The sequence below is a fragment of the Dama dama genome, chromosome 33 (assembly GCF_033118175.1).
Source record: "Dama dama isolate Ldn47 chromosome 33, ASM3311817v1, whole genome shotgun sequence".
Taxonomy (NCBI): Eukaryota; Metazoa; Chordata; class Mammalia; order Artiodactyla; family Cervidae; genus Dama; species Dama dama.
Window position 1 is genome coordinate 28,033,220 of NC_083713.1, and position 21,009 is coordinate 28,054,228.

The 21,009-nt window shown below is 36.8% G+C and overlaps 3 protein-coding genes across 5 annotated transcripts in view; 2 read left to right on the plus strand and 1 right to left on the minus strand.

The window, feature by feature from the left end:
• Positions 1-18,791, minus strand: part of DCAF17 (DDB1 and CUL4 associated factor 17) — a 30,656-nt gene extending 11,865 nt beyond the window's left edge. The window contains exons 1-9 of one of the 2 annotated variants that reach the window (XM_061135801.1): positions 18,696-18,791; positions 17,759-17,862; positions 14,728-14,818; positions 12,040-12,176; positions 11,213-11,291; positions 9,908-9,997; positions 8,384-8,488; positions 7,975-8,080; positions 2,488-2,630 (exon numbers count right to left, since the gene is read on the minus strand). In XM_061135801.1, coding sequence (XP_060991784.1) covers positions 2,488-2,630; positions 7,975-8,080; positions 8,384-8,488; positions 9,908-9,997; positions 11,213-11,291; positions 12,040-12,176; positions 14,728-14,787 — 720 coding nt within the window. In that variant the 5' untranslated portion in view covers positions 14,788-14,818; positions 17,759-17,862; positions 18,696-18,791. The other variant, XM_061135800.1, reaches the window with a different exon arrangement.
• LOC133050997 (basic proline-rich protein-like) lies at positions 18,408-19,174 on the plus strand. Its single transcript, XM_061135385.1, has 2 exons — positions 18,408-18,435; positions 18,528-19,174. Exons 1-2 carry the CDS (start codon positions 18,408-18,410, stop codon positions 19,172-19,174), a joined length of 675 nt encoding a protein of 224 aa, XP_060991368.1.
• METTL8 (methyltransferase 8, tRNA N3-cytidine) overlaps positions 19,170-21,009 on the plus strand; it is an 81,750-nt gene continuing 79,910 nt past the window's right edge. Inside the window, exon 1 of one of the 2 annotated variants that reach the window (XM_061135110.1) lies at positions 19,170-19,417. The gene's annotated coding sequence lies outside the window, so the exon portion shown is untranslated. The remainder of the gene's footprint in view (positions 19,418-21,009) is intronic. The other variant, XM_061135106.1, reaches the window with a different exon arrangement.

The following is a 21,009-nucleotide window of genomic DNA, read 5'->3' on the forward strand; positions in this document are numbered from 1 at the left end:
TGTTCAAGGTATGACACTAGGTGTTCATACCTGACATGCACTAACCCAGAAGCTCATATTCAAGAAGGGAGACAGAAACAGAATAAGGCAGTGGAGAAAATAAAGTAGCCAAGCCATACAGAGGATATTATCAAGCATCTAAATCAGGTAAGCAGAATTTCAGGAGCTTGAACTCTGCCTTAAAATGAGAAAGTGGCTTGAAAAGAGATAACACAATCAAAAGCACAGATGTGTTCGTCCATATAGCATGCATATGCAAAAACATGAGTAGCAGACAAAATTGAACTGAGAAGCAGGGTGTCCAGTCATGAGACTGGAGAGGCAGGCTAGGGCTACATCACAAGTGCTTTGTATGCCATGCTTTTTTAAAAATTGGAATTTAGCACATTTTATGTATCAAATTAGCACAGGTGTTTTAATTTTTCAAGAACCTAATGATTTCTAAGAGAAATGGTTGTATTATTGCATTTTACATATAAGAACGTCAATGAAATTAAACATCTTGGTTGCAACCACTGACTTCCCGAATGGTCCAGTGGTTAAGACTCTGTGCTTCCACTGCAGGGGGTGTGAGTCTGATCCCTGGTCGTGGAACTAAGATCTTGCCTGTGTTACGCAGCATGGCCAAAAAAAAGTTAATGTGTCCATTTTGACATTAGCTCCAAATGCTCCTTCGTGTAACATAAAACTTTTTAATGTTTTTTTAAATAAAATACACACATAAACATGCACACATAACCCATATCTTTCTTTAGGAGACTATTCTCTTTATTATAATATCTAAACACAACATGCGAAAGAAACATTATCTCTCTCTGTGTTAAATACCAGGCAGCATTATCATCAGCATCTGGAGTTACTATTTGCTTGAATGCTAGTTTAAGGCTCAGTTTAATAGCAAGTTACAGGTCATTTTCTGAATTCTTCAGTTCCCCTGCACATATGTTTTTGGATTACCAACTTTTCTGACTGACAGGTGCAGAAGTAACACACATATGCATCATTAAGGTAATGTCACTGCAATGAAGTTGTCCAGCAAAGTACTGAAAACTCCCCTGGATTCAGCAATTATTTATGAATATACTAAAATACAGATCTGACTAAATGTTACAATTAGTAATTATACAAAGAGAGTACTAGATAGGCATGCTTGATGTAGATGTTGAAGGTCATTTTATACACACACATAAAAGAATATATTATCAGTTCTTATTTAGGAAAAATATGAACTATGCAGGGTTTGACTGGATAGAAATTTCAACGAAAAAGCAATGTGACAGAGTCCTGGTGGCTGAAGGATGTCCACTGCTGGGAGGTGAATAACCAAACCACAAACTTGTAATAAACAGTCCCCAGAATCCACTGGAAAAGAGGATGTCACTGGGCTGGGCCAAACAGGAGGTGCCACATGTGGCAGGTTAATGAGAAAACAGAAGGGAAGAATGCTTCTGCAAAAAAAAATTTCAAAGATACTATACACAATGTTTCCTGGTGGCCATGATCTAAAGGGAAATAGATGAATAGACCCAAGACTGTGCAAATCTTTAGGGTGGTGAAAGGTGACCGGTGACTCTCAAAGCCACTGGTCCTACAGAGACTGACAGAGAAAGATTCTGCAAGAGAAGGGTGTGGAATCAGCTGCGTCTGTCTCACAAAAAGTTAATTTGATGTATCAAGAGGTTTCAGAACTGAGGTAAATCAACAATATAAAACAAGAATATATAAACAAAAATATAAAACCCCCTCCTCTGTGCACTCCCTCTTCTGCACTCATCTCAACCACCGTCCTGAATGGACTGCATTTTACTTAATCTACACATCTGCTTTCTTTTGAGAGTATAAGCAACTTGTGAGAAGGGACAGTCTCCAGCCAAGTCAGGCACATATTAGGTCCTCAATAATGTTTACTAAATGATAAATCAATGTCTAAATCATTTCTAAAAGGAAAATAGACAAAATTAATTCAAAGGGTAAAAATTTCTGTTGTCTTGCTATATACCCTTTCTTCCTGTTCTGCCATATATAACTTTAAAATATCCTTGAAAACTTGGTGTTTCAATGCTTATACTGTGACCAACAGAATACTAGCTAATTCTGCTCTGAAAAACCAAGAGCAACAAACTGTGAAGAAGCAGAACCAACAACACATTCCACCAGTAATTTCAGGGGCAGCCTGAACATATTCCACCAATGATTCCCACTATGGAGCTTCAGAGATGCTTTACCTGAGGTCAAGGAAATGGTAAGAAGAAAAACTAATAAATCTTTGGTGCCCTGAGAATTTTCAAATTTTAATAATGTTTTAAATTCTGGGTAGTACACACAAGTGTTTGCTATATTCTTTGTGTTCTCCTGTACTTTACACTGTTCACAAATTACTGATACAAACTGAAAAGTAATTCCTGGGAATGTGGACCCATTAGAGAAGTAGAGAATAAAGAATTTCTGATATTAATTTACTACTAAAGCCTGACCACCATGATTTACCAAGGAATTGTCCTTTAGGGCACAAATATGGAAAACTCCTTTCTGTTTCTTCTTATTGGGTGTAATGATGTAGTGCCAAGGATGGCCTCCAATCTGAAAAGCATTCTCCAGCGAGGACACCTCAAAGAGCAGTGGCGGTGTATCTGCAGAGATGGGCAAAAGGAATTTATTAGCTTCTTTGTTCTGGTAGCTTTGGAACATTCATTAACTGAATTCAACCTTTCTTTGCATGTATCATCTATTAATTTCTACCAATGAAAAATGACTATGTTCAAGGAAATAAAATACAGTCTGGAAAGAGGCTTACTGATAAGAAAAGGCAAGTAGGAAACAGCTGTTAGGTTATGAGTCAACTTTCTAGACATCCATTTTCAGGATATGTGTGACATGCAGCTGGAGGGTGATAAAGTGAGCTGAAGATGCCTATGATGGCAAAAAAAAGACAAGGTACGCCTAATAAAAGCAGTTGCCATTTTTAATAAGTACCTCGGTTAGATACTATTTCCAACTCTCATAACAATCCAACCAGGTATTAGGTCTAATAATTCCTTCAAATGTGAGGAAGAGATCTTTCATATTCTAGACTAACAGGTTTTATTTAGCAAACTTTACAAGAGAAGTATTGCTTAAGTTTATGTAGTAGAAATGATACTAGTCATAATGAAAGTAACCACTTAGGATGGGTCTTGTCGCAGTGGAAGTTTTATCAAAGGAGAGCCACTACTACTAGTATTAGACAAGTTAATTTTAAGGTAATTTAGGTATATCTTGTCAGCCACTGTCTTTTGGAGGCTGACACCACAAAAGGACTATCTGTTAGTGCTTCCTAGTCCTCTTCTTTGATGATACTTGATTTTATACAGAGTGTAACAGACTTACTTTTGGAGACAGGCATAAACAGAAGGTGCTGCTGCTTCTGAAGACCAGAATTCTTTGGGGATAGCCCTTATGAGGATACCGCTTGGCTTGTTTGGGAAGGTGGCTAATCTGAGTCCTTTGTTTCCCTCTAACTTCAGAGTCTAATCTTTGGTTTGTGAGGCCACCACCGTCTGTAAAAGGACTTGTCTTAGGGACAGCATTCACTACAGAGTCACATGTTACATACAGAAGTGTGTGCCTGATTAGGCCTCTGCATAAGGGCAACTTACTACTTAAAGCTATACAAAGGAGAAAAACAAATAATGAAACGTGAGTTCACAAACTGAAGTCTTCAGGAGAAAGAACAGACAGATACAAATAAATCAAGTACATTTAAAATGCCCTTGAAGAAACCTTTCAAGAAAAGGGTGATATTCTTAATATATAAAGAGGTCTTTTTTAAGCAATAAGAAAACTATTGACACCCCAATAGATAAATGGGCTAAGGACATCAGTCAGTAAATTATGAAAGATATACAAACATCACATGTGATAACGTGGTGGCTACCGAATGATGGTGGATGAGGAAAAGAAGAATTATGAAGAGAAAAAAGTATAATTAGAGTTTGATTTGGGGGTTAAAAATTTAAGTAGGGAAGTTGTAGAGAATATAAAATAGGAATTCATAATGGGAGAAAAATTAATGCAAAAAAATGTATTTAAGAAGAAATACTTTTCCCAGAAGTTGCTAAAAATGGCCCCCAAGTAGCATCAGGACTTGGCTCACTACAATGCTGGTGTGTCACGGTTAGCCCCAAGATCCCAAATTTTGATCTCTAATTCTATTCTCAATTGAAAGGGCTAGGAGTTTGCAAAGAATGGCCGAGCTCACACCTTGTGATGAGGAAATATCAGTATTATTAATAATTATAGGAATATTCTTGTACTTTTTATAAGCACAGAAAATTTTAAAAATCTAAATGTCCATAGTAAACTGGTTAAATAAATTTAGTTTATGCATATGAAAGTGAAAGTCACTCAGCTGTGCCCGACTCTTCGTGATCCCATGGACTATACAGTCTATAGAATTCTCTAGGCCAGAATACTGGAGTGGGTAGCTTTTCCCTTCTCCAGGGGATCTTCCCAACCCAGGGATCGAACCCAGGTCTCCCGCATTGCAGGCAGATTCTTTACCAGCTGAGCCACAAGGGAAAGTTATACATATAATGGTACATAAATCAAGTTCTTAAACCTTGAGGAGCTTAATTAGCATGTGCACACATATACAGAGGACTACTCTTTGGCAAAGATAATACGAGCACTGCATTCAAAAAGTATCAGAAAAAAATATAATAAAAACTAAGTTTTCCTTCTATTTGATTCCCTTAGAAGTAACTATCATTTATCATTTTTCTGTGTGTCCTTCCAGATACTTCAAGCAATCCTGAAAGCATGTGCTCACATCTGTATTTTTAACACATGCGTATGAATACTTAACACAAATGAGGCCTTTTATACACATAGTTTTGCACTCCTTTTTTCACTTACTAATATATATTGGAAACTTCTCTATAAAGGGGCAAAAAGAATTCTTTTTTTAATAATTAACTTTATGACAGCCAAACAATGAAAGAATACCAATGTCACCTATCAATATATATATTGTTTCCAATCTTTTGTAGTTAGAAAAATGTTATATGTTTGTCATTTTGTACACATGTGAATATATCTGGGATAAATTTCTAAAAATGGAATTGCTCAAGGAATACATGTATTTAAATTTTTGAAATATATTGACAAATTGTCCTCCACACGGGACTCCAACAATAAACAACAGTGTCTCTTCTATACTTTCACCAATCCTGTTACCTAACTTGTTGATATTTGAGAATCTAAAAAGAAGTATCTCACAGTAGTGTTAACTTGCACTTCTCTTATCAGTGACATTGGGCTTTGTCTTCTCCTAATTAAAAGTCACTTATATTCCTCTTCTGCACAATATCCTTTGCTCATTTTGTTGTTGTTGCTACGTTGTCATTTTTCCTTATTGCCCTGCAGAACTCATATATAATGAGAGAATTACCCCTTTATAGTGTATGTTGCAAATATGTCCCCTATTTGTTGTTTGAATTTTGGTTGGTTTGTGTGTGCGCTTTTATTTACTTTTGTTTTTGCTTTTACCATGAAGCACTTTGTCTTTAAGTAGCCAAAGTTAGCAATCTCTTCTTTAATGGCTCTGTGCTTGTGTCAGAAAGGTCTTCTCAACTCTGCGATAAAAGGATTCTCTAAGTTTTCTCACAGAACTTTAAAATCTTTGATCCACCTATTGTTTCTTCAGATGTAAAGAGACAGGACTCCAACTTTATTGTTTTCACAAGACCATCTATTAAATAATCCCAATGGAAATTAATATTTGTAATATATTAACATTTAAAAGTGGGTTAGGCTACAGATAGCTATATGCAATGAATCTCAAAAATTATATGGTGAGCGAAAGATGCCAGATAAAAATTATATATCATATGCTTCCATTTAGACAAAACTCCAGAAATCTAGAGTGAAAGAAAGTACATTCACTGGTTGCCGAAGGCTGGGGATGGAAGGGAACTGACTGAAAAGGGTACTGGGGAACACTTTGGAGTGATTAAAGTATTCCAAATCTTGATTGTAGAAGTGGTTTCATGGATATAAATATTTGGCAAAACTCAAATTATACAGTTTAAATGGCTGCATTTAAGTGCATGCAGATTACACTTCAACAGTTGATTTTTGAAAAAGCAAGTTATGAAACAGTGTTCACAGTATGATTCTTTCTTGGTTTTAGGCATACATACATTATAAGATTACCCAAAAAACACAGAGGTGATAGCAACTAATGCCATTCAGGATGACTGTGAGTGTTTTAAACTTTCTCTCTTTTATCATTATTTCCTAATTCTTCTATAATGAAAATGAACTGCTTTGTCTTAAAAAAGTTACTTAAAGTTAAAATGAGTATTATTTGTATAGGTTTTACTGATCCTGAAAAACAAATCTAGAGAAATAAACTGGATTTTGGTCAACATAGTCTGAAAAAATACACAAAGTTTCCAATATAATATGCTACTCTTCTAAGCTAAATGTCTAACAATCACTATATTATTTTACAATGGCACATGATTTCACAGATCATATTTTCAAATGTTATTATTTTAAAGCTGATAAAAGTGAGGCCCATACAGGTTAAGTAATTGCTCACTACCATACCACCAATTAGTAGTGGAATTTCATTCTCATAGGAGCAGACCAAGATTGTGATCCCAAATCCAGTCTTCTCTCTATAAACAGGGACCAAAATCACAGCACAATCAGAGGCTCCATCAGCTTTCTTTATCACCCTGTTCTTTGTTTTACTTGCTTATTATCTGCATTTCAAAGAGAACAATGCTACCATTTAGGGAAACTCTCTTCAAAATAATACATATTAGTTATCACTGGAGTCTGTAGTTTTCAAATACTTAACAGAATCCTGCCTTCTGTATTTGTATCAAACACAGTAGGAAATGGCAGTCCACTCTAGTATTCTTGCCTGGGAAACCCCATGGACAAAGGAGCCTGGTGGGCTGCAGTCCATGGGGTCACGAGAGTCCAGACATCACTGAGTGACTGAGCACACACACACACATAGAAAGTATTGCTAAGGCTGAGTTTTTACAAAACTGCCTAATTCAGCTCGCCCAAGACGCCAAAAATTTGAGTAATTTTTAAAATATTTATTTTGAACTTCTTGGAAAATTGGCTATACTGAATTCTCTCAGTCCTCATACTTTTGTTATTTACTAATAAAAAGAACGTTTCCTTTCTCACAATTAAGTCTTTCATTTGTTTCTTGATCTGTTGATGATGTAATGTTATATAACAATAGAAAAAAATTGTATTTTGATCCATATTAGAAAAACCTTTGAAGTTTTACCTAAATATGTGATGTTTATTGGTTAGAAGTAAATGATAAAAAATAACATGATAAAAAATAATTTTTAATGAACTAAGAACAAAGATAAACAAATATTAAGATAACAAAATATATTTTCTTTTTAAATTTACTCATGATTTTTACATCTATCTGCATTAAGTAATCCTTGTATTGATGAGATTAACTCTGGTCAGTTATGGTTTTGCTCAATTTTGTAGCAGTTTTCTTTTCAACAAACTGCTGAATTTGATAAGCTAATTAAATGTAGAACATTTTTATTATATTTATAAAATTGTATATAATTTTCTTTTTTTGTGCCTTGTTGATCTTTAAGTTGGGTAAATTTCACAGAATTGTAAAATTTGAAGTTCTAAAGGAGCTAAGGTATCATCATTTGCTGCAACTTATTATTCTATAGATAAGGAAATCAAGACCAGAAAGGTAAAGTCACTTGCCAAAGGTTACAGATCTCTGGCCAAGCAAGGTCCAGCATCCCCAGGCCTTTATTTCAGTGAATAACAGATTTCTGTGAACATTTATGCAATAGCAAGAAATACTCTGCATAGGAGCAAAATGAATTGAATTTAGGAAAAAAACATTTGGATGATTACAATTAATCACTATTAATACGACCACTTAATTTTTAAGGTGAAAAAAGTACTATATTGTAGCCATACCTGTGATTTTAATATTACAAGGAATGCCAAAGGGAGCCTCTCCTACAGTTCCAGTAGTCCCACCCCATCTGCATGCACACCCTAAGTCAAGTTTCTGTTGCATGAACTAAAAACAAAACAAAACAAAAATGGTGGCTTTAGCACCTACTTATTTGCTGTCTGTTGAGAGATTAAAAAAATCAAATTCACATGTATATGACAGAGAAAATGTCTTTATTTATTCAAGGGCCTTTCTATTTATCTTCCCACCCCTCTGTTAAAGGTTACTTTGCCTTTCTGCATTTGTACAGTTTTGTGGAGCTGAAATCTACACTAGAGCCTTACGTTAAAAACATCTCATTAAAAAAAAATCATACCTCCATCCAAATCTCAAGTTAATCTGAATACGGCAAATTTGAATTTTCTCTACCTGCTTGGTGATGGCTTGGAAGCTATAAAGTCTGACCAGTCCCGAGCTGTACATCACAATCAGTATTCCATGAGACAAGGTGGCATCTGTGACGTTCCCGAAAATCTGAGGGGAAAGGTAGACATCACCTGAGAAAAGACCAGAAGGCCAATCCTCTGAGTTTTCACTGTGGTATGTGTATCTGTTTAATATTCAGTTTACCACTACAACACTGCTGCCTAACATTCCAACTTCATTATAATTTAGGAACTTGCAGCTAAGGTATTATTAGGGGTGAGTGGTAACCCCCTAGGGTCTCAAACTGAAGTACTAATGGGCATTTAATATATATCCTTCAAAATGATGCAGCAGCTTTCATTTATTTCAGTTGTGTCAAAATCTTTTAATAACAAACCCCTTTCCTTATGGATGTAGGTGTAAACTGAGCCCATTTAATTCTACCACGCAATATTTGCATGGTTGAATAAATTCTGGGACCTATTCTTTATAAAATATTATTTATAGAGGGACCTTTCTTGGCTAGCGGTGAAAGATTTGGATCTAAGAAAGTAATTCTAAGAAAAAACAGCCAACTCAAGAATTTTATCATTACCTTGTTCTTTGAACATTTAATACTATTTGATTTTTTAGTCATATAAAAACCAAACATGTTAAAGACCAAATACATACAGAGACAGTTAACCTAGCTGATCTTGAGTAAGGCTTTGGCTCCTTGCTCCCTCTCTGTCTGTTCCGTGCACTGGATCCTGTTACGATGTCCACAGAGCTCTGATAAAGAACTCGATCTGTGCCTCTTTTAATATTTAACAAAAGCCAACCAACATAGACAAATATTCATAGCAAGGAAAGAACAAGTAGAAATTAAGTGAAAATCTGTTTCTGTTTCTACTCACGATAAATCACTTAGTAAAGGTTTACTACCCCAGCAAAGAGATTAAAGTACATTCTGAACCTGGTCCCTGGGTAGTCTTACTATGCATGGTAAGTGAAAGATGTACTTTCGTTTCAAGTAACCACAATCAAAATCAAATCCCTCAGATGATTATTTTGAACATGTAAGAATAAATAGAAACAATTTATGACTACATTCCTGTTGTAGACTGTAATAAGTATACACAATTAATCCACAAGCACAAAGAGAACAATTACATTCATGAGTTGTGTTTTTTGTCATCTCTTAAAAGGATAATTATGGTTTGCTTTGTTTTTGACTAGCCCAGGACTTTCTATTCCCTGATCCTTGTTTCCCACTTTGTAAAGAAGGATTTGTGCAATTCAAATGTATTTTCAAATAATGAATGCTAAAATAAAGTAGCCACTCTATTCTAAAATTTGGTTTAATCTCTGGAGTCAAATATAAGTTCAACTTCCAGTTTCTCCATTTACTGCCTTTAGGATCTGGGCAGCTGCTTTTAACTTCCTAATTAAAAACTTTACCAAATACCTAATAAACAATTAAACAATAATATTACATCTTAATGTCAAAGAATTAATAATATAATTAAATCAGAAATGAGTTCTTACCTTTTTGTTGATCTCCAGAATCCCTATGAGTGAAAAAGGTAGCACATGGAACACTGCAAGGTACAGCAAAACAGGCTGTTGAATGCCTGCCTAAAAGGAAAGACTAAAATCACAGACAGCTCTCAAGAATATATTAAAACCACTGTTTTCTTAGTGGTTACCAGTGGGTAAAGGGAACAGGAATTAGGGCATTAAGAGGTACAAACTACTGTGTCTAAAACAAGCTACAAGGATATACTGTACAACACGGGGAATAACCCAATATTTTATAATAGCTATAGATGGGATATGGGCTCCCCAGGTGGCACTAGGGGTAAAGAATCTGCCTGCTAATGCAGGAGACATAAGAGACGTGGGTTCAATTCCTGGGTGGGGAAGATCCCCTGCAAGAGGAAATGGCAGCCCACTCCAGTATTCTTGCCAGGAGAATCCCACAGACAGAGGCCCCCACGGGGCTAAACAGTCTATGGGATCACAAACAGACACAACTGAGTGTATGAGCACATAAATGGAATGTAACCTTGAAAAATCATGAATCATTATATTGTACACCTATAATACTGTACAACAACTATACTTCTATGAAAATTTTTTATAAAAAATTTTTAATTAAAAAAATAAAAACACTCTGTTTTCATGAAGTGAAAACCACCCTCTATCAAATTGAAAAGTTACTTAAATAGGAAAGCCTACATGTTCAAAATATGTCCACTAAACCTTTAGCCCTTCAGAGACTACAAAATACACATACACTCAAAAATCTATTAAAGCAAGCATACCTGTAACATTTAACAACATAATATATTTTGTAAAAAACATAATTTATATACTATATAACAAAATGTATGTATGTACTATGTAATAGATCATGTTATAATATATATTAATAGATTGGATTATAATATAACACAATTTAATTTATATCATAAACTGGAATTCTAATCATCAAGAGCCTAATCAAAAGACACAGCATTATCATGGTCATATCATTTAGGATTACACTAACATGGCTAAATGAAATAGAAAAAATATCAACAGTTAAAACTTGAGTGATTTCTCTGCTTGAAGAAGGTAGCTTCTTCACTTTGTAGAATAAGGTTTAGTGAATATTTTTCTGCTATGGAACGGAAAGTAATCTGTTGTACTTCCCCAGAGTGGCTTGAAGAGAATATTTTAAATTTGTGGTAAACAATTTTGATAGCATGCTTCAGAAATCAAAGATTATTAGTTCTCTCATAACAAATTTTCAGACAAGTTCCTCTGAAAACAAATTCTTTATTTTACTGAATTTTTAAAGATGTCTACCTGTCGGGCCAGTGTTGAACATTTGTTCTGAGCTGACTTGACAGCAATGACTTCCTGAGGAGTGTCCCAGCTCAAGTATCTTTTAAAAGAATAAAGAGAAGTTTACTCATTTGGGTCAGTTTCCTTACACTTCAAATCAAAATAAAATATATATTTTATAAGTGAACAGTTTTGCAGTTATTTAAATTATAAAAGTAATTTATTTTAAAAAATAAACAAAAGAATTCCTTGAAGATCCTCATATATTCCTCATTTATTCCTATTTATATATATAAATAATTTTAATCCTTCTGGAGTCTCAATGAATAAAAATTGTGCTTGATCTGTCAATATTCAAAACTTAGAAAACCAAAACCATTCCTGATGTAAAACAGAAGCTACAAAAAACATTAAAAATGTTAAACTCACATTTTGCATGTTTATATTCATTCCAAAAAATTACATCTAATTTATAAAACTATGAGTTTATAAGTAACAGTTCTTAGATTATACTAAGCTGGTAATTTAACTGCAACAGACTAGTTTTCAGAAAAATCTACCAAAATTACATCCCACATAAAAAATACTATTTGTAAAAAGTAAATTGTTTTAAAAAAGGGTATCTGACAACTACTAGAGGTTAGTTACTTATGAGGAATACAAAGATAAATGACAGAGGGTCTCCATCCTTAGATTTTCAAAAGCAGTCATGAGGAGAGATAAATAGATTTATAAACTGAGATCCACATATACAATGGAAAACTTAAAAAAAAAATCTTGAAATATCCTAAGTCATAAGTCTCAATTTTTCATAATCAAATTTTAAGCAATAGAGTCACAGTTAATACCTGAATTTGCAATATGAAGCAAGATATATTTTCTCAAGGACTTTTCCCGTAGTTGCTGATATACGAAGTAGCCAATTATGAGCAGTCAGTGCTATGAGTGAGGATTTATAATCTGATGGATTGGGAAGCATTTCTCCCTTAAAAGAGATAAAACTGAAACTGCTTGATCATGAACAATCTATAGTAATCCATATCCAAAGAAAACAGCTAAACAAATAGTCAAACAAGTAAATTTTAAAAAGAAATGTAAATGCAAAAATAAATGAGGAAAGATTAAAATTGTGAAAAATGATTTTCATTATTAATTTATTAAGTCATCTTATTCAAATAGAGTATTTAAACAGTACCTGAAATAATTATTTTTCATTTAGTCACCAAAATTGTGCCTCTTTTGCGACCCCATGGACCGTAGCCTGCCAGGCTCCTCTTTCCATGGGATTTTCCAGGCAAGAATACTGGATAGGTTGCCATTTCCTCTCCAGAAATAATTATTATTTATTAATTGTTAATCATTAAGTATTCAACAAATGTTAGTCAATCATCGTCATAATAACAATAATACAAGTAACACTAATGATGCTGCTAGGACAACAGTTCTTAAAACCAAGTATAACATTCGATAGCATAAGCAATTAAGAGTCATTTCCTAGAACAGATGTTTCTTTATTCCGAGACTTGTTTTCTTACTGATAGAAATTCAAATGGGGAAAAAGCAAGTTATCCCACTAGTCACTGTGGCTCTACTCCAACTCCAAATGGAAAGCTAACATCCAGAATCAAAGCAGCCAAAGAAGAACAGAGATGGACCTAGTTTTAAAAATAATCCCTGACTCCAATGAACTACCCCTCAAAAGGGCACATCTGCCACTGAGGAGCCGCCTTAGGGTGGAAGTCTAAGGCAGGAAGAGAAAGAGAAGCCAAGGGTTCTACTTTGATTTGTAGAATAAAAAGTAAGTTCAAAGATGAAAGTTAAGAATAGAGAAGTTAAAACTAGTCTAATGTTGCTTAGGCTGAAAAGTGAATAGAAAAGAATGCAGGCACATTTATTTTACTTACACGCCTTAAGATTTGTCTCCTCTTTCAAATGTTAGGGAAAGAAACAAGGTTTTTGTGTGCATTTGTTTCTTGGTTGTGTGTGTGTGTTTAAACTTATTAGCTACTTAAGTCTTACACTAAAATCACAGGCAATGATGTTAATTTTTTTTATTCTTTGATGTCTTGCATAAGTATTATCTCAAGGAATTTTTAAAGTTTTAAAAAATGTATCACCTATATCTTGCCTATTAAAAAAAAAAATTAGGTAGCAAACCTATAGGTTTGAGCTATTTGCCTAAACTACAAGTTGTATTTCACACACTGTCTCAGAAGAGCAGGGTGCTAGTTTAAATTTAGTTTCACAATCAGTATATTAACAACAATACTATATGTTTTGCTGTTTTTCTCAATGGAAAATCTTGGTTCACTTCAAAGAAGAACAAAACGTTCAAAGAGAAGTGAGATTAGGAATTAGGTTACTAGAAACTTTATTTTTGCAAAGATTGCTCTAAATTTGTGTTGCTTTGCATTGATGTCTTTCAAAATTTTTCTCAATTAAGAAATCTGTCATCCTCTTCCCCTCATCAATGAAAGTGGATTAGAACACTTTAGATGTTGGGGGCACAATAGTTATTTTTAACTTTCAATAAGGAGTTGGGGAAGAAAATGTAGATTTAAAGCTTCTTATTTTGAAAAAGGAAAATTTCAATGAAAAGACAATAACTGTCCAGAGAAAAATCACAATTTTATGTACAAAGAAATCTTTTTTTTTTCCTTTTAAAGAATTTTAATAATAAATGCAAAGCATGGTCTATTAACTTTAAACATTATTTTTGGTCATATATTCTATTTTTCCTAAAAAACAAAACAGCCAGATTGAAAGACTGGATTAACTTGCTGCAGTACTCCTTAAATGTTTCTTACAACACTGATCCCATGGAAAATTAATATTTAGAAATATAACTCAAAATAGGAAGTTCTATGATCAAAAGAGTTGGGAAAATGGTTTGACAATAACCATGCACATTAGTATTATTATAAGTATTAATAGTATTAAAGGCTCTGTGAAGTAATTCTACAAATAAATTTGCTTCCCAACTCCTCTAGCAAGGATAAGATGTTATATCTTATGAAAAAAGTGTTCTGAAAAATATATACAGGGGCAATATGGATCTGATGGAATGAGCTTATCTATTATTTTATTTTTCATTTTTATCTTATTATTTCCTAAGAAGATTAATAGAGGAAACACATTAAGAATCCACTTTCAGAGTCATGAAACATAACTGCTGCCCTAAATATTTTATTGTCTCAATATATTAAGTAGAATAATCTCTTAAACACTGAGAATAACTACAAATTAGCATATATTGCTTATGAAACCTTTAATCAGTGCACAACACTTTCTAGTTTTCAAGATTTAAAAATGGTATTAAAAGTTAAAAGTATATTCATAGTATTAACATATAATTTTTTAAGACAGAAGTTACTTCATGAAGAAAAATAAAAATAAAAAATATGCTTTTTGCTTCCTTTCAAGGTTTAAGAATCACTATGATACTTAAAATGTTTTATTTCTTTATACAATATATTAACAATAAGCAGTTCTAGACTACAAATGTTTTAGAAACATACTACAAAAGCAAATCTTACCACTGGGCATTCCCATAATAAAGCATCTTCTATTTTTTCTGATTTGGAACATTTTGGCATTTCATAAAGTTTTCGTGGCTCTGATGCAACACTGGGGGGAAAAAAGATTATTCCTCTTCATAAATAAGATAGCGTTTGCTTGGATTTCAGCGATTTTTTTAATTCAGAGATTAGGAACACCAAAAATACAACTTGCTGCTTTGCTTTCCTCTTCTTAACTAAATGTCAACATTATTTTTTAATCACAAAATTCATAATACACATTCATAGAAAAAATATCAAATATGTAATAAATTATAAAAGCACAAAACTATCCAATATTAATATTTTGGTTCAGTTATTAATATTTTGGCTCATTTCACTCTACTTTTTCTTTATATACTTATACCCACCTGCAGATCATTTTCCAAAATTAGAGCATATTGAATTGCTTCTTTACCTTTTAACATTTACTACCAATAACTCTGTTGAATTCCACCTTCATAATCTGTTATTCCAACATTGTGAAATGAAAATTAGTTAAAGAGATCCTTTCTTTCAACTAGTAGTAGAAAACTAGTAGATGAAAAAGATAAAAAAGGAAACTTCCCAAACCAGAAAGAAAAAAGGATTAAAAAAAAAAGAATAGAACATCTAAGGACTGTGGGATAATTAGAAAATGTGTAATGTACATATAATGAGAATACCAAAAGAAGAAGAAAGAGAACAAAACAAATGTGGGAGGTATCAAACCAATTATATCAATGATCACTTTAAATGTGAATGGTCTAAAATATACCTGTCAGAAGACAAACTGATAGAGTGAATAAAAAACAAGACTTGAATATATGTTATATACAAGTAACCCACTTTAAATATAAAGACACAGATACATTAAAAGCAAAGGGATGGAGAAAGATATACCATGCAAATACTAACTTAAGGAAAAAAAAAAGGCAAGCTGGAGTAGCCATATTAATTTCAGACAAAGTAGACTTCCACACTGGAAATTATCAGGGATAAAGAGTAGAATTATATAATGTAAATGCATCTAACAACAGAATGTCAAAATATTGAGACAAAAATGATAGAATACAAGGAGAAACAGACAAATCCACCATTATAGTTAGAGACTTCAAAACAACCTGTCAGTATCTGACAGATCCAACAAGTAGAGTCGGTAAGAATATAGTTGAACTGACCAGTACTGACAATCAGCTGGCTCAAACTGACATCTTTAGACTACTTCAGCAACAATACATTCTTCTCAAGCCCATGTGAAGAGTTCACCATGACAGACTACACTCTGGGTCATAAAATACTAGAATTTAAAAGACTAGAAAAAAATATAAAATATGGTCTCAGACCACAATGGATTTAGGTTAGATACCAATAACAGATAGCTGTAAAATCTCAAAATATTTAGAGCTTAAATGACACATTTCTAATTGACACAGGGGTCTGGCTTAGTGGTAAAGAATCCACCTGCCAACGAAGGAGGTGCAGGTTTGATCCCTGGGTAGGGAAGATCCCCTGGAGCAGGAAATGGCAACCCACTCCAGTATTCTTGCATAGTGGGACATGGCTGAGCAGACAGCACAACTGAGGGACTGAGCGCACACAAAGGAAAAAGTAGAAAAATGTCTCCAGAAATTTTACATCGAATATACAATGTTTCAACATTTGTCAGATGCAGGAAAAACAGTGCTTAGAGGGAAATGTATGGCATGTAATATATACTTTAGAAAAGGAGAAATGCTTCTGGGCTGGTGAACACTTGAAGATTCAGGAAGAGTGACATGCTCAGAGGGCATAGAATTTCTGTGCTCCTTCCCACATACCTTGCCCTATGCATCTCTTCCATCTGGCTGTTCCTGTGTTATAAAGTTTTATAATAAACTGGTAATCTACTAAGAAGCCAGTCACCAAAAAAAAGTCACACACAAACACACACACAAATCAAGTATTACATCATTCAATTTTTTTGAAATGTCCACAATGGTTGAACCTATAGAAACAAAGTAGCCTAGCAGGTGCACAGGGCTGAGGGTGGTGAAGGTATGGTGGTGACAGCTAAAGGGTAGAGTGTTTTGGGGTTTTGTGAGGTAATGAAGATGTTCTAAAATTAACTGTAGTGATGGTAGCCTATATGAACCATCAGTTCAGTTCAGTCGCTCAGTCTTGTCCGACTCTTTGCGACCCCATGAATCGCAGCATGCCAGGCCTCCCTGTCCATCACCAACTCCTGGAGTCTACCCAAACCCATGTCCATCGAGTCAGTGATGCCATCCGGCCATCTCATCCTCTGTTGTCCCCTTCTCCTCCTGCCCCCAATCCCTCTCAGTATCAGGGTCTTTTCCAAACCATCAATGGTTCATCAAATCATTTTCACTGAATATGAATTTCAAGGATGTAAACATTGAATTATATGTTTTAAATAGGTGAATTATTAAGCTGTTAAAAAAGAAAATAACCGTACTTTTTTAGAGGAGCAAACTTAAGTACAGCATGTTTGGAATATGCTTTAAAACATTTAGCAAAGGTATAAAGGAAAAGGAGATGGGGACAGATAAGCAAATGTGGCAAAATCTTGTTTAGAGTCTAGATAATGAATGTATGGGGGGTTCACTATACTATTTATATATGTACTATATATATACTACATGAGCAAGTGTGAAAATTTTCTTTTAAAACAAAGGCAAGTACTTTCAAAACAAAATACAGAAATTCTTCTCTAAAACAGCATCTAATTAGTAGGTACTTGGATTTTCTGACATCTGGTATCCCTTAGGAAGAATAAAATACTACACTGTACTCAGCAATCTGTCATTTTGCCTGCATTATAAATTCTCTTTAAATTGGTATTTACACAGATGAAACCTCAGCCTTTAGGTTTAACAAGATGTTAAATTACATGCATTTTATACCCTACCCTTATTTGAACCCATTTTTCCATTCTCTGTTACACTAAGCACTAATGAAGGCATGTGTTTCTATAAAAATTAAAGGTCAACAGTCAAATGAATTACATAAAAAATTTTCACCAAGATACCTGCTGACACAGCACCGATAATTGTTAAAATATATTCTTCCTCTCTCATAGGCTATAGGTGATTTGGAATGAGTTGTCCAAACATTCTTAAATTTAGTACTTTCCTGAAAAACACAATGAATTTCGGTTTAGGAAATAACTCATAAGTTTCTGTGCACCAACCTTAAATTGTATATTTAAATTTACAGTTTTCAAAGTAATTTCAAGTACGTTCTTAAAAAATAGTATGTTCAATTCTTCCTCACTCTGCCCTCACATTTTGGCTTAAGCGGGGTAATCAATTTTTAGAAAAATTGTTTGCAAGATACAAGAAAGTCTAAAAGCATGTGATGGTTCTGCTAATGGCTATTTACTAATCCCCCAGTTTCAAGGCCGCGACCGCCCTGCCCGTCACTTGCTATCTTCTTAAAAGGGAACTATATTGCGTAAAAACTGTACCCTAGCAGTAAGCTTGACCCTCCCCTGCGCCCCCCACCCGCGTCGCCCCGCTGTCCTTCGTTCCCCTCCCGGCCTGCAGGCGGTCACCTGGCACACCAGCGCCCGCAGGATGCCCAGGTTCGTCCTCTGCACCATGCCCGCGTCGCGCGAGAAAAAGCCCAGCGCCCGGCGACTGAGCCGGCCGCACACATTGGGCTTCTGGCTTGGGCCCATGGAGGCGCGGGCCCGGCGCGGGACTGGCAGAGCGGAAGAGGGGCGCGCCCCTTACTCCCGCGCCGGGAAGCGGCCACTATCTCCGAACCTCCTGGCCCCAACTCCTCGAGGAACCCAGAAAAACTGACACCGGGAGCCGGGGCCGGAAGCGCACAACTGTGGGGCGAGGAAAGACAGAGCCGGGGCTGCCGGAGAGTGGAGATTGGGCAGGAAAAGAAACCCCCTTCCGGGCTGGCCCCGCTAACGCTCTCCAGCTCCGGACCCAGCTGCAGACACTGCAACGTACTTAACGCGCGGTCTACCGAAGCCGTTCTCTTGCCGGGAAACGTAGTTCCCAGTGTCCGCAGAGGGAGCCTGGCTTGTACCCAGAACTACAATACCCATCAGGCAAGGGGGAACGAGCCCTTGCCCAGGCCCCGCCTCCAGCCCGCCGCGGCCCCGCCTCCAGCCCGCCGCGGCCCCGCCTCCAGCCCGCCGCGGCCCCGCCTCCAGCCCGCCGCGGCCCCGCCTCCAGCCCGCCGCGGCCCCGCCTCCAGCCCGCCGCGGCCCCGCCTCCAGCCCGCCGCGGCCCCGCCTCCAACCCGCCGCGGCCCCGCCTCCAGCCCGCCGCGGCCCCGCCTCCAGCCCGCCGCGGCCCCGCCTCCAGCCCGCCGCGGCCCCGCCTCCAGCCCGCCGCGGCCCCGCCTCACCCCGCCTGGCCCCGCCTCACCCCGCCTCACCCCGCCTCACCCCGCTTCTTCTGGCCGGGCGGAGGCTGCGCCGTAGCGTTGGCGTGGGTTTCCGGCTCTGTTCGCGAAGCCTGGGGAGGATTGTGGGGGCGCTGTGCTGCCATCTCTTGGTCTCTGTTCCGTGTTTCCTCCGTGCACTCAGGGGTCCGTCCCTGCACCCCCACGCTTCTCAGTCCCCGACTTTCGCTCTGGGAGCCCTGGCTGGGTGCCGAGAGTGGGGCTGGGTCGTGTGCGACCGCCCCTCCACCCCCCACAAGGCAGCGTCCTGTGGAAAAGAAAGGTACGCCCTCGGCTTTCCCCTCAGTCATAACGTTGGATGTTGTGGATGGTTAAACATTTTGGGTCTTTGAACACTATGCTTTGTAATTGTGAGTTAGTGGTGAAAATGCTGGCATTACTACCAGAGTTGAATTACTCTTTTCTAGAGGCCCGCCCCTCCGTGGCCCGTGGACACTCGGGCTGGCTTTGCGATAATTGCTGCATTTTCCTTCCTTCTCTCCTTTTCCCCCTCCTCTTTGTTGGGGAATGAAATATGAAATATTTACATTGTTGTTAGACTGCCTAAGATGTTCCACGTTGACTCCTCTAAGATAACTTTGTGAGTGGCCCTCCCGGTCGGGTCAGGTTTCCTGTCATATCCTCAGGGGCTGTGTCACTGAGGTGTGCCATTCTCACCACGCTAAGTTTTCAGTAAGCATGTCCCGGACGAGACCCATTGCTTTGCCTGTAAGTCCCTTGAGCGCGGTGCCTTAGCGACTCCCACGTGGCCTCTTGTTCAGACATGGGCTAGGGTGTGATTGCATCGGACTGACAGGGCAAAAAGTATAGTACTGTGGGAATGCGCTGTTTTTAAGCGTTTAGGATAAAACTTTTTAACCCTGCTGAATTTCCTTTGGGGCCTGGGCTTTTGCTGATTTTTCATGACTTATTTACAGCATACTGTGGAGTGCTTTGTATATTTTTAGAGCGCGCTATAATAGTTAATTTGGTAATTCATGAATGCAGCTGTCACTGGGAAAACAGACCCAGAAAAGATAACTGGATTTTCTTTGGCTGAAATGAAATTCAAATCATTGCTGAATTGAATTCATCTTTTTTTTCTCCTTTCCCTTCACCCCCATTTGCTTGTCTTTCAGTGGTCTCACAACCAAGCCACCCAAGGGACAGTCGTCCTAGCTGCCTTCTTTTCCATCGCCTTCAACCAAGTACTTTTGATTCTGTTATCTATCCCCTCTTCATATTCCCCCCCCCCCCCAAGTAATTTAGGGCCTCACCATTTTTTCACATTATTATGTTAAGTAGCCTTCTCTCTGCCTGCCTTAAATACTTTCAATTCCAACCCTCCACACTGCTGCCAGAGTGATTTTTCTAAAGCACAAATCTGTCATTTCCCTATTAAATCTTTCAGTGGCTTCCAGTCACCCAGAGCAGAATTTCTCAAACCTAAGTAGCTACCTAGGATTTTCTATGGTGAACTTAAAATATGTTCAGTACCTTAGATAGATGCAAATATATAACTGTATATAAACTCCTTATGTTGTATCTTATGAACAACTATAATGCTCAAACAGTTGTACATTAAATGAAACAAAACTATGAAACAATGCTTATTCATTGATACTGGTGAGACTGTTTGCCGGACCTGCCATGCTTCACTGGTCTGGGGGCATAAATTCCTTACAGAAAGACCTGCCCTTACTGCCCTTGGCTAAGAGATTACCCAGTGACTTCACCTCTTTTCTTTGTTTAAACCACTGTAAAAACCTTCCTTTGTTCCTTGTGTCGAGATTTCATTTGACCTTCACTTGACAGACATCACTTACATAAAATAGTCTCCATGTCTCTCATTAACCTGTGCCAATGACAAATAGT